General features: G+C 36.1%; 1 protein-coding gene across 3 annotated transcripts; it reads right to left on the reverse strand.

Annotated features, from left to right (window-relative positions):
* Positions 1 to 3: 3 nt before the first annotated feature.
* Positions 4 to 12502, reverse strand: LOC110872526 (G-type lectin S-receptor-like serine/threonine-protein kinase At4g27290). 3 transcript variants are annotated; one of them, XM_022121337.2, is made up of 6 exons: positions 11170 to 12502; positions 10766 to 11012; positions 10442 to 10649; positions 10113 to 10350; positions 9876 to 10026; positions 4 to 441 (listed from the first exon to the last, which is right to left on the reverse strand). In XM_022121337.2, exons 1-6 carry the CDS (start codon positions 12435 to 12437, stop codon positions 142 to 144), a joined length of 2412 nt encoding a protein of 803 aa, XP_021977029.1. In that variant the 5' UTR covers positions 12438 to 12502; the 3' UTR covers positions 4 to 141. The 3 variants fall into 3 exon arrangements, with proteins under 3 accessions (XP_021977029.1, XP_021977030.1, XP_035832504.1); XM_022121338.2 differs by having other exon boundaries at positions 315 to 441; positions 9876 to 10009; XM_035976611.1 differs by lacking the exon at positions 4 to 441 and having other exon boundaries at positions 9816 to 10009.
* Positions 12503 to 14629: the final 2127 nt, after the last annotated feature.

Here is a 14629-nt window from a genome sequence, read left to right on the forward strand (position 1 = left end):
AAATAAAATGAAACACACATACAACTACACATTTATGTCTTTGATCTGGATTGGTAAATATACACTTGTCCATATGATGTAACATTCTTTACATATATAGCTAATTTAGGAACATAATAATGATGAAAACATTTCTTCACGTCATCTACCATCTACTTGACTTAATGTTACTCCATTAACTGAAGACGGTAAAGGATGGATTGAGGTGGAGTTAACTTCAGTTTCTTGAAAGAAAAAAGCAGGTTTTTTGGGAGAAGGAAGCGAGCCTTCACCACCCAACATCGCAACCATAGTCGGCGTGTTCGGTCTATCTTCCACTCGTTGTTGCACACATAATAGGCCAACATGTACAGATCGCAACACTTCACAAGCAGAATATGACGGGCATAAACATTCATCAATAAGATCAAGACACCTTCCTTCTTTGTAAAGTCTCCATGCCTATGATGAAGGGAAATAAATAAACAAAAGTTGGATTACATCAGAGGTACACCATGGATGTTTTATAGTTTTACTGTTCATATTGTACTCATACATTATCACCTAAGTGCACATATAGGCTTATTGTCATATACATACATGGAGAGAGGTTCAAATAAGAACCGTTTACTTACTAGAAACCAAAGAGGCCACTTTTTAACCTTGAATCATTTTTCTTTGGATAATTGTGATCTCCATGTATTATATTTCGGAGAAAATTATTTTTTGAGGTGTTAACCATTTGAGTTTAAAATCAAAATGTTTAACGTCATGAGTCCCTAAACGCTCTTTTTGTAACCCTTTGAATCCAATTTTTTAACTCCATTTGAATTTTCCGATAGGTTTTTATTAAAAGACTGAAATATCCCTGCTTATTATTAATATATATATAGGGAAAGGTTAACATACAAAAAGGCTTATCGTACAAAATGTATGCGACGCGCGTAACCCTTGGATCAGGCCAAAAATCACGCATGGATCAGTTAATCACGCATGGGAGCCAGTTAATCACGCATGGGAGCAATTAATCACGCATGGGATCAATTTTTTTGACCTAATCACGCATGGGAGCTTAATTACGCAAGTTATGTTGATCAAAAAAGTGATAATCACGCATGGGATACTAATTACGCACGTTATAACTCTGTCGCGTATGATAATGTAGGATAAGCCTTTTTGTACATTATACTTTCATATACACACATAGGGGCAGGATCGGGAGAAAACACCGAAAAGTGTGAAAACGGTGAGAACGATTTTGGTGTTGACATGTGGCGTTAATGCTAACTTACACTAAGGGTAATAGTGTCAAAAAACTCATGTGCATGCCACTCACATGCCAAAACCATGCACATGCAGGTGACATGCATATTCTATCATCTTTTTTAAACTCTCGTAACTTTTCTATACGTGATTATTTTTTTTAAACTACACCATAAAATCGAGTGTTTTATTATCTTTCCAATCAGTATACTATTGTTATACTTTTGAAATTAAAAAAATGATATGAAAATACCCAGTTGAAAATGCCATAAAACACCCAATTTAAAAAACGACATAAAAATACCCAGTTGAAAATGCCATAAAACACCCAGTTGAAAACGCTATAAAACACCCTGTTTAGAAAAATACCATGAAAAACTCAGTTAAAAACGCCATAAAAACACTCAGTTCAGAAAAACACCATGAAAGTAACCAGTTGAAAACGCCATAAAACACATAGTTCAGAAAAAAAAAAAACCATGAAAACCCAGTTGAAAACGCCATAAAAACACCCACATCAGAAAAAACGCCATAAAAACATCAACTTCAGAAAAACGCCATAAAAATACCCACTTCAGAGAAACGCCATAAAAATCTAGTTGAAAACGGGATAAAGAAACAAAGTTCAAAACGCCATTAAAAAACCAAGTTTATTTTTTTCGAAAAATATATCAATAGTATACTCGCTAGAAAGATAAAAAATGCTAAGCTTTATGGTGTAATTTTTTTAGAAAAATAATCACGTATAAAAAAAATTATTGGCGTTTAAATATGATTGAGGAAAATGGCATGTGATTAGCATGTGCACCATTGTTTGTATCTTCCAATTTTACCCCTCCTGGTAGTTCTAAGGTTCCCATTATTTACAAAAATGTCACCGCATCATCTTAGGCACAAATCACAAAGATCTTATGGCGGAAAATCATTCTCACCGTTTTCACACTTCTAGCTGTTTTCTCCTGAACCCATTTCTATATATATGTAGAGGATCTTGTACATTAATCTAAAAGTGTGAGAAGAGTGAGAAATATTGTGGTGATGACAAGTGTCCTAAATCTAAATTAATTCAAAAGGGTAAATAAGTAATTTTCTTGTTGAATTTAATTAATTATTAACCTTCCATAACCGTCACCCGTAATTATAGGAATGCTAATTAAGAATTAATCTACGAATTTGTGTCATCTCGTTCAGAACTGTATAGTGTTATATATTTTTTTATAGTATTATATGGTGTTACATAGTGTTATATGTTGTTATATGGTGTTTTTTTGGTGTTATATAGTGTTATATGATGGATGTACAGAGTTATATAGTGTTATATGGTATTATATGGTATTATATGGTGTTATATAGTCTTATTTTAGAATTATATGATTTTATATAGTGTTATAGTATTTTTTTGATGGCATGTCTACGATAGATGTATAGTGTTATATATTGTTATATAGTGTTACATAGTGTTATATGGTGTTATATAGTGTTATACGGTGTTAGATGGTGTTATATAGTATTATATGATGGATGTATAGTGTTATATATTTCTTATAGCAATTACATATTTTCTGGATTTTTTAGAATGTCTGAATTTTATAATAAGTTTAAAATTGAATCGCTAGAATTCAGGAATGAATCCCTAGAATTTAGGAGAAGTTACCTAATTTGAAACATATACAAAGACACTATTACCCCTACAATTTTCAAATCAGTCCAAATAATTAAAACACAATTTATAATTTGGTCCCTATTGATCTCAACCATTAGATCAAAGATCTAATGGTTTAAAACACTTCTTACACTTTTGAATTAATGTAAACTATCCCTACCCTGTATATATATATATATATATATATATATATATATATATATATATATACATATATTATCTCACACACTCTCACATACACATTGAATACTCTCTCTTCTACATCTTTCTCCCTCTCTTCCTTATCTATTTCTCTCTCAACCACACCACCATCACCGTTGCACCACCATCATCACCACTGCGGGCAAAACCCTAACGCCACCACGACACCATCCCTAACCCTAGCGTTGTTGTCACACCATTCCTAAAGCTGCAACTAGAACTACAACGTGAACTGTAGAATTACGATCTATACATCTCATAATAATCGAGTCAATTACAGGGTTGTATAGAATTATGATCAATACATCACGTGAACTGTCTTAGAACTCAGGGCTGTTTCGAGTGAAAACGACGTTGTCGGAGAATTTGAGATTCGAAATTTGACGGTTTATTTGAGGGTTTTGATGTACGTTGTTTTTTTGTCAAGTTTGCCAAATTTATGCAGACTATAGGGTTATTTTGAGTGAATTTCCATATCGGGTTTGGGAGTTAAAGAGTTATTTGAGTTCGGTTGAACTGTTTCCTTTACAGTATTTTATGTCATGTTTAATCGGACATTGTGGGGTTTGGTTGGTGCGGTTATTGATGGTTTGGTGGTAGGAGGGGTGGCCGGAGGAGGGTGTTGAGTGGTGGTGGTGGTGGTGAAAGGAGGAGTTGATGGTGTTAGGTGTGTGTGTGTGTGTGAGAGAGAGAGAGATGTTTGCGTGTGTATGCTTTAAAGACTTGTTCTTTATACTCTATGCATTAAAATGTTGTACTCTATGTGTAAATTATTAAAATGCCCTTGTAGTTAACAGACTGGGTGGATGGTGTTAAAAATTGGACTCGAAATGTTATAAAAAGAGCGTTTAGGGTCTCAGAGCGTTAAACATTTTGATTTTGGACTCAAGTGGTTACTCTAAAACACAGAGACTCAAAAAGTAATTTTCTCTCTATTCCTTTTTTTCCCACCATAATCAAAGGCCTAAAAAGGTTCATTTTGTTCTGCATTACTTATTTAAACTCACACATGACATCTCCCCTTCACGAGACACCTTAAAAAACTCCATATCTGACATGTATAGTATCTATTACATCTATGTAGTACATATATGCAATATATATGTAAATGTTCCTCAGGATGATAAATGCGGGAAGGGGTTACTCGAAGACTCGATGAAGATTTACAGATCCCGCATATATCAAGGTGGAGTCTGTAAATGCACCTAATGTTGATATATGTTGGATGCTGCAGAAGTATGAATCTTCAAGGACTCGTTCTGCTATTTGTTGAAAGTTATTGTGTTCTACTTGACAAATTCTGACAACATATGCTTATAAGGAGTCCGAATTTGTGGATGGATACTTGTCAAAACTTATAACTTTCATCTAGGGGTCCGAATTTGTAGTTCTTGGTATTGTAAGACCTTATTCTTTAGCTTATCCGAATTTGTTATTTTATCTTTGTCAGTACTTGTAATTCATGCCCCTTGTCCAAATTTGTAGTTCTTGGGGTGTCAGTACTTATTTGTTAAGTACTGACAGTTGTTTCTAATTTGTATTGTCCAAACCTAGGGTTGTATATGTACTAAGTGGGTATATGCAATCTCTATTGAATGAAACAGTGAATTTATGGAGAAAACTTCTTGTGCAAACAAACCCTAGCTTTTTGTTGTGTGATTGTTGTTAGTGAATACTCAGTGTATTCACTATTCTCTCATCTTCTACACCTTCTGTACAAGCTCTACGTTGCGGTACGAGGCACGCGGTGGTTTTCGCACATCCCGTGTGTGTCCGATCAGTCCGATTCGTGTGTTCGTTGAAGGAAGACAACCTTTATAACAGACTCCCCTTTTTTTCTCCAAAAATTCACTATTTCATTCAACAAAGATTGCATATACCCATTTAGTATATATACAACCCTAGGTTCGGACAATACAAATTTGAAACAATTGTCAGTACTTAACAAATAAGTACCGACACCCCAAGAACTACAAATTCGGACAAGGGGCATGAATTACAAGTACTGACAAAGATATAATAATAAAATTCGGACAAGCTAAAGAACTTATAAGTTCTTACAATACCAAGAACTACAAATTCGGACCCCCTAGATGAAAGTTATAAGTTCTGACAAGTATCCATCCACAAATTCAGACTCCTTATAAGCATATGTTGTCCGAATTTGTCAAGTAGAACACAATAACTTTCAACAAATAGCATAACGAGTCCTTGAAGATTCATACTTTAGCAGCATCCAGCATTTATCAACATTAGGTGCTTTTACAATATATACACACACACATACATGCATAATAAATAATAATTTGGGATACGTGACATCGCTACATGTCTCTTGGCTATCTATTTTCCCGTCTTTATCTCGTAATAAATAATAATGATATTAAAATACTATTTTTTAAGTATGTATGATAAATTTATGAACACTTAATTTGAATTGTTTTTTACTAAGTTTTCATGGTTTTTCATTCGTTCTGTGGGTTCTCGTAAGTAATATTTAGCGTTCTCGCAATATATATATATATATATATATATATATATATATAGGGGAAGGTTCATTTGAAAAGAAATTTAATGTGAGAAGAAAAAGAAGAAAGGGCAAAATAGTAAAACATTAAATAGTTTATAACTCCTCCCATTAATTATGTTATCTCTAATTAATAAAGCAAAAAACATTTTATCCTACACATTTCAAAATTTATCCTACATGTATCTTACGCTTACCGAAATTTACCCTATGCATATCTAAATTTATCATACACATTTAAGAATTTATCCTACACATATACTAAAATTTATCCTACACATGTCGAAAATTATCCTTCACCCAAAATTATTTTATCTTGTAAGGGTATATTTAAAAGTGAGTTACAAGTTTAATTAGTTACTAATTAATTACAATTAGAAATTTACCTATATGCCCTTATTAATAACATTAAATGCACATATTAAATGAAGTAAATGGAGCATTTCTATTGGTTTAAAACTTATTTTTTTTATTCTTACAAAATTTTTCTTCTCATTTGAACATTGCACTATATATATATATATATAGGGGCATGATCTAGAGAAAACCCCTAAAAGTGTGAAAATGGTGAGAACGATTTTGGTGTTGACATGTGGCGTTGGTGCTAACTTAAACTAATGGTAATATTGTAAAAATGAAAATCGATGCACATGGCACTCACATGCTTTTTGGGATTATTTAAACTCCCGTAACTTTTTTTATACGTGATTATTTAAAAAAATATACCATAAAATCGAGTATTTTATCATATTTTCAACGAGTATACTATTGCTATATTTTTTAAATAAAAAAATGATGTGAACTGGGTGTCCAAATAAAAAAGCCACAAAAACACACAATTCAAAAAAAACACCATGAAAATAACCAGTTGAAAACGCTATAAAATTTCAACTTTAGAAAAAGACCATGTAAAACCCGGTTGAAAACGCCATAAAATCATCTAGTTCAGGAAAAACGCCATAAAAAACCTTGTTGAAAAACGCAATAAAAAACTTTGTTGAAAAACGCCATAAAAACACCTAGTTCAGAAAAAACACTATAAAAACCCAGTTGAAAATGCCATTAAAATAGGGTTATTGGATTTTATCACCCCCAACTGTTGGCTATTGGCCGCTGCCACCCTCAACTATCACTTTGACGTCCGTCACCCCCAACTTAACACTTAGTGTGTTCTGTCACAACGTCGTTAACTAATCACTAACTTTTGACCTTGTTACTATACTTTTTGGATGTCCTAAGATCCCTAAAACCTTCCTAAGATCCCTATGACACCCCCAAAAGTGTAGTACCAAGATCAAAAGTTAGTGATTAGTTAACGACGTGGTGACAGAACACACTAAGTGTTAAGTTGAGGGTGACGGGAGTCAAAGTGATAGTTGGGGTGGCAGCGGCAAATATCCAATAGTTAGGGGTGATAAAATCCAATAACCCATAAAAAATACAAAGTTGAAAACACCATAAAGGACCGGTTCATTTTTTTCGAAAAGTATATCACTAGTATAGTCATTCGAGAGACAAGAAAACACTGGATTTCACTTGTGTATTTTTTTTAAATAATCACGTTTAAAAAAAGTTATGGACGTTTAAATAGTGTGGGGAAATGGCGTGTGATTAGCATGTGCACCATTGTTAGGGATCTTCCTATTTTGCCCCAATGGATAGTTCCAAGTCCCCTAGTATTTACAAAAATGTCACCGCATCAATCTCAGCCACAAACCACTAAGATCTTGTGGCTGAGAATTGTTTCACCATTTTCACACTTTGAGGTGTTTTCTCCTGATCTCGTTTCTATATATATATTACGAGAACGCTAAATATTGAAAGAATTGTAAGAACAAATGCAAAACACAATCAAAATCAATCGTTTAATAGAAATTCATTACAATTAAAATACAACACTAAAAAGAGAAGAGTAAACTGCCATTTGGTCCCTGTGGTTTGGGCACTTTTGCCATTTTAGTCCAAATCTCAAACTTTTTTAAATCTGGGTCCCTGTGATTTCAATTTTGTTGCCATTTTAGTCCAAATTTCAAATTTGGCCAAATTCCCCAATTTAAACCCCCGTGTTTTGTCCTTTTGCTCAAGGGTATTTTCGTCATTTTGGTCATTAAAAAGTTTGAGATCTGCACTTCACTAACATCATATCTGCACTCTCTCTCAACACCCCCTTTCTCATCGAAACTGCTCCAGCCAAACACCACAACCTCCGCCACCACCGCCATGACCCCCACCGTCACCTTCACCGCCCCTGTCACTACCTATCCCCATCGCTCACCACCGTCGACACTCACCACCATCAATAACATCCTTCCTATTGTCGATTAAAAAACCGTTTCATTTGTTTGATTTGGGCCATTCCCGTCAATTCACCCAACAAGAATCCCGTTCTCCCACCTTTCTTACCCCTAACCCTGTCACTACCTATCCCCATCGCCACCACCGCCATGACCTCCACCGTCACCTTCACCACCCCACCGGCGACAGATCTGGATTTTGGGTTTCGAGAGATATGAAGATTGGGGATTCTGCCGTGGTGGTCCGATGAAAACAGAGGAGTGCGGGTGTTAGAGAGAGAGAAGGGAGAGAGACAAGGGGTAGCGATTGACCAGAAGTAGATTGGTTATTGGTGACCGGAAGTGATGGTGTTAGAGAGAGAGAAGAGAAGAAGAGAGCGCTGGTGAGCTGGTGTTAGAGAGAGAAGGAAAAGAGACAAGGGATCTTTGAAGATCTATTGAATGATCTGTGAAGCTCTTGTGAAGATCTGTTGGGAAGATGAATCTCAATATTCTAAATGATGTTGTGAAGTTCTTGTGAAGATCTGTTCAATCTCAATATTCTCCTGTTCATCATCATCATTTAGAATTTTGTTTTTCCACATCTGGGTTTTGTGAAGATCTGAGAGAGAGAAGAAGAAGATGAAGATATGAGAGAAGAGAGAGACAGAGGGGTATGTTATAATAATTACAAATGACCAAAATGCCCCTGAACAAAAGGACAAAATAGACATGTTGCAACAGTCAAAAAAGGGGGTTTTTGAATTTTGGACTAAAATGGCAATAAAAATGACACCACAGGGACCCAGATTTAAAAAGTTTGAGATTTGGACTAAAATGGCAAAAGTGCCCAAACTACAGGGACCAAAATGGCAGTTTACTCTTTAAATAATTCATATCTTCTCTCAAAATCACTCTTAATAAATTTTTTACATATGTGTAAATACAATAAATTTACACATTTGTAAATTTTAATGCTAATATTGTATTTGAATACCAATGATCTCTTGGCCTAGTGGTTAAGAGGGAGGTGGGAAGTTTTGCTTTTCTTGGAGGTCATTGGTTCAAGTACAGGCAAGAGGGTTTTAATACTAACTTGGTGATACTAACATACTAACTACTAAACCGGTTAGCGATATCCAAACCGTACGCCGTTCAAAAAAAATTGTATTCGAATAATAATTCTAAGATGAAAATGTCGGAAAAAGAGGAGCACAAGAGGATTCTTGGAAAAACTTATTTATAGACTTTCTTTTGGCTAATTCTATACACACACCCCCCTTTTCCTGATTATACCCCCCCCCTTGTGAGAGGAAAACTGTCGGTCCCACGCAGGCCCAACTTATAAGTATGTGAGAGGAGGGGGGTGAAAAAAGTAGATAGGGGGGTGTAGAAAGTAGCACCCTTTCTTTTTCCACATGTGTATACTCCCTTCCCCATTTTTAAACATCCGTAACTTTTTTATACGACATTATTATTTTTTAAATTGCATCATAAAATCAAGTATCTTTTTATCTTTAATTTGAATACCCTATTGCTATATAAAATATAACAACTAAAAAACCAAAAAAATGTGTTGTATTTTTATGTTGTATAACATTTTTGTGCTAGATTTTTTGTATTATAACTTTATGCTATATTTTTACTAGATTTTTGTGCTACATTTTTTTGTACTACATTTTTTACTGAATTTTTGTGCTACATTTTTTTGTACTAAATTTTTTTTGGTGTATGTTTAAGAAAACAAAAGGGTGAAGGTTTGTGTTTTAGGACCAAAATACTCTTCCATCCTACTTATAAGTAGTGTCATATGTTATCTACATAGTCTTTCTTAGGCTACTTAAGCAAAACTCACTCTTAAGTGGATCTTCCCCCGATATATATGTGTGTATACAAACATACACATACTAGATGCATCATGGGAGCATAGTATTTTTCATCAATCGATGGTTATATTCAACACACTTACATGTCCAAGAAGGTTATCCTCATTGTCTTCATGAACAAATTCTCTATTTTTCTTCCCGCTCACAATTTCTAGTACTAAAACCCCGAAGCTGAAAATATCTGACTTCACTGAGTAAATTCCGTTCACTGCATACTCTGGAGATATATAGCCCCTGAATAGAAGTTAGGACCATGCAAATCGATACACACATGCAAGAAATATAAATGTATTGAAAGAACAATTGAATTCAGAACTTACAAAGTTCCCACAACTCTCTTAGTATTTGCTTCATTCTCATCTTCTTTAAACATTCTTGCCAAACCGAAGTCCGATATCTTTGGACACATCTGATGATCAAGTAAAATGTTCCCTGCTTTTAAGTCCCTATGTACAACTTTAAGCCGGGAATCTTGATGAAGATAAAGAAGACCTCGAGCAATCCCATGAATTATCTGGAAGCGTTGTGGCCAATCAAGAAACAACTTCCTTGATTCATCTGCTCAGTTTACAACAACTTAGTTTACATGTCTTGATCTAATTTTCATTTTTAACAAATATGTATTTTTAGGATTAAATGAGAGCCCAACCAAATAACAAACTGTCTAAGCTTTTGTTAGGCATGTATTCATAAATTAACATTTTCTCATTGCCTTGAATGCAATATCCTAAGAGCTTCACAAGATTCCGATGCTGAAGTTTAGCAATGCATATGACTTCATTCTTAAATTCATCAAGCCCCTGTTGAGAGGACTTTGATAGCCGCTTCACAGCAATCTCTTGTCCTTCCAACACGCCCTGGTGGTTCAAGATTGCCATTGTTAATAGTACATATATGTGTTTGGATGTAAATACAAAGGTTTTAAACATTTACTTATTCAGATATGAAAATTTAATTCATATCATTAATTTACCTTGTACACTGGTCCAAATCCACCTTCCCCCAGCTTGTTGTCGACCGCAAAGTCATTGGTAGCCCTAGAAATGTTAGATAAGCTAAACAAAGTAACGTCTGCACTTCCCATCTGGCTGCTGCTCTCTGCATCTGATCTCTTCTTCCATTTTCTTCTAATGTAGAGTGCCAATACAAGGCCCAACAAAGTCAACACAGCTGATATTGACAAAGTAACTACCATAACTGCTCGTTTCTTTCTTTGGAACCTGGAATGGAGATCAAAAAGATGTTACAGAGTTAAAGGAGACAATATATTGTCAAGTTTATAAAGTTGCGACCAGCTGCCTTATTTTAGTTTGTAGATCATATTTATCCAAAAAAATAAGCATGAAACACATTGATTTTGTAATGTTATTATCTTACTTCAATTCTGAGGCTGCAAGTCTAACATATAAATCTTGCCCGTTTTGTGAGTACACTCGAACATCAGTCAAACCTCCAAACCATAGCAAGCACCCAATCCCACCTGGAGTGATGTTTGGATTTGCATAGGCGGTGCACGAACAATTATTCTTGCAAGCTACCTCACAATCTTGCAGGCTCATGTTGCCACTGAAGACAGCATTCTCCGTATCCGGCAATTTCATGCTTGAAAGCTTTTCAAATCCCTCTCCAGGCCCACAATCTAAGGCTATGCTCTGTCGACAAACACTTGTATCATCTGAGGTGTTTCGTTCAAATCCTTTTAAGCATCCACAATAAGGAGTCGTGGCAGCATTACAGCTCCCATATGGGCCACATACTCTGTAGTTGTCACAATAATCCACTGGTAAGGTGATACTCTTGATCCAATCTTGGTTTGCAAATTTTTGCTGGAAGATCTCAAGTTTACCACCAGGAGTTACTACCGTTCTTGACGAGACTGTGGTTGTATCATTACTAGATAAAGCAGTGAAATACATCTCGTTCTGGTTCACAACTATATAACTCACATATACTGGATTAATAGCGTCGGGTGTAATTAGTGGCCGGCCAGAAAATGATATGCCATTATATGGCCCGATCCTTGTTTCAATAGCAGAGCTTCTCCTAATATAGAATTGTTGATATTTACCCTTAACCATTAAAAACCTTAACGTATACTCTCCTGGCGAAGGATCATCTTCACTCTTCCACGATGTCAGAAATGTTTCTCTTCCAGTTATGAAGTTCTTGCCCAACTTCATTCCTGTTAAGTAGGTATCCCCAGGGTAATCAAAACTCTGCCAAATAAGACTTTCATTGTTGGATTTATATCCAGTCTTAATTACCAGATTGCCCGAATCCAAGAGTTGTGCTATGAGATTGGTATTTGTGCCAGATGCGGAGGAGTTGGATGACCATATGACTATGCCGCTACCATTAACAAGTGACAAGTTCCCTTGGTTGTCTAGTTTGATAGCACCTGAAGTGTCTATAAGTGGAGTTTCGCGATTTGCAACCCATGCAACTGTTTGCGAAGGCGTGTTCTTAAACCATATCCCCAGGTATCGATTTTTGGAGTTGCCTGGGCTAAAGAAACCAAGCTCAAATTTTGCGTTTTCTGAAACAATGGTCTGACCATCAGAGATGTTTTGATGCACAGCTATGGTGTCTGATGATCTACAAGTTGTTAGCACTAGAAAGAAGAAGGTTGTATAAGGGAGTAACATTTTGGTTTGATTGGTGTCTATACACAGATTCTTTGATCTTGGCCTTCCTCACAACTTGATGGCACTGTTGTGGATCAAGATAATGCCAACTTTCATTGATTGAGATATTTATGTTCTTCCAATAATGAAATCTTCTTAGTCAATGAAAATTAAATAGCCAAGTTTGACTTGTAAACCTGAAGTGAATGATATATTATGACACCAGGCCAAAGGACATTTTGGAACTTCAACCAATTTAAATCACTTATTATTTATTTATTTTTTTGGAAAGACCAACGAAAACTTTTATTAAATTGTTACCTAACCCGGCAAAGATACACAGCCACCAAAAAGCAAAAATACAAACTTTAAGCCCCCAAACACGATATTTCGAAATTACACCAATCTTCCCATGTCAAAGCACTACATTTCGCCCTGTTTTTGACCCAAAGAAAACCATATGTTCTTATATCTTCCTTTATCCTCGCCACGTTTGTTTGCTTATATTGAATGTAACATCGTTCCTGTTCTTCCATAAAACCCAAAGTGCAATCTGGATCAAGGAAAGTACCACCTTTTTCCATGTTTTCGAACCGCGGCATCGATTTTGCATTACTACCAGATCTTTTAGTTCCAGCGCAAACAACGAACCAACCTTGCACCATGTTGCAATAAACTCCCAAACCTGCTGCGCAATTCTGCATGAAATAAATAGATGGGTCGCCGTCTCACTGTCTTCATTACACTGTTTGCATTCCGCCGACTGAATATACACGTTTCTTCTCCTCAAATCCATAGCCGTGGGCAGGCTATCCAAGGTTACCCGCCATGCGAGAAAGTTAACCTTTAAAGAAACCCAACCATTCCATACATATTCAATCCCCAATTCTGAAAACATTCCATACCCATGAATCGACGCCCACATTAAACGTGAAGGAAAACACTGCTACAGATAGGCTGCTCAATTCAGCCAATTCCAACGGGTTCACCGGCTACCTAGACCAGTTAAAACTCAGCTCTACTCTCCAGTTTGACAACGTGACCCGATCGTCGATGGTGGCCAATTTTTGTCTATCCAGCAAATAGATGTTTGGGTATTTTGTACATAATGGTTCTTCACCCAACCATACTTCTTTCCAAAACATAATCTTACTATCTCGACCCGGACAACCGCGAAGAAAAAGTCGATAAATCCATACCTAATTCAGCAAACTCTTTCGATATGTTAACCACTTGTTTCCATGGACCCGGAGCGGACAATTTCACCGGAATAAAACTCCAATTTCTTGAATTATGATGAAGGCTTCATATTACCTTTCGCCATAGACTTTCCGGACTTGTTTTGAACCGCCACCACCATTTTGCCAACATCGCTAAATTTGCGGCCCGAAGCGACCCGAAACCCAAACCCCTGTAATCTTTTGGTGCCATAACGTTCTTCCACGCCACCCAATTCATCTTTGCATGCTCCGGAGATGCACCCCACATGAATTCTCTACGTAACCATTCCAAGCTTTTTATTACTTGGACTGGGGCCTTGTAAAGAGAAAAATAGTAGGTCGGTAGAGAACTTAACACCGACCTCACTAGTGTAACCCGACCTCCAAACGAGAGTGTAGAAGCTTTCCATAATGCTAGTCTTTTTTTGAACGTATTCAACACCGGTTCCCAATGCTTAGTCAAATTCATATTAGCTCCTACTTGCAACCCCAAATGCTTAAACGGAAAGGTCCCAGATTTGCACCTTAAAGCCTACTTGCAACCACTCTCTTACAATTGTGTTAGCTATTTGCATGGTTCCAAACACGTATCGTTCATAACATTTAAAGTAGGAAAAAGGGCCCCAAAATTTTGTTTCGGCTTGAACCTTCAAAAAGGTTGGAACGGCCTTGGCTGTACAAGATAATTGATCAATTATAAGCCTGTGCATGGGTGTTAAATATGTGTAAACCTAATAAAATTGAAAATCAATTTTTTGTTACAAAAAATCCTAATGGAACTGACCCGACCAGATAAACCCGAATTGCATACATAACCCGAATTGTAATATTCGCCACCTTTTCTTCAAAACACCGAATGCTCGCTCGACGTCTTTACGTGCAGCCATCTGTACCCTGTTAAACTTTAATCTATTTGGATCTGTCATACCGTGTTTTGTGAATGATTTTACAAAAACCCCCCACTCTGGGTAAATCCCATCAACTAGGTAGTAC

The sequence above is a fragment of the Helianthus annuus genome, chromosome 8 (genome assembly GCF_002127325.2).
Source record: "Helianthus annuus cultivar XRQ/B chromosome 8, HanXRQr2.0-SUNRISE, whole genome shotgun sequence".
NCBI classification, from domain to species: domain Eukaryota; kingdom Viridiplantae; phylum Streptophyta; class Magnoliopsida; order Asterales; family Asteraceae; genus Helianthus; species Helianthus annuus.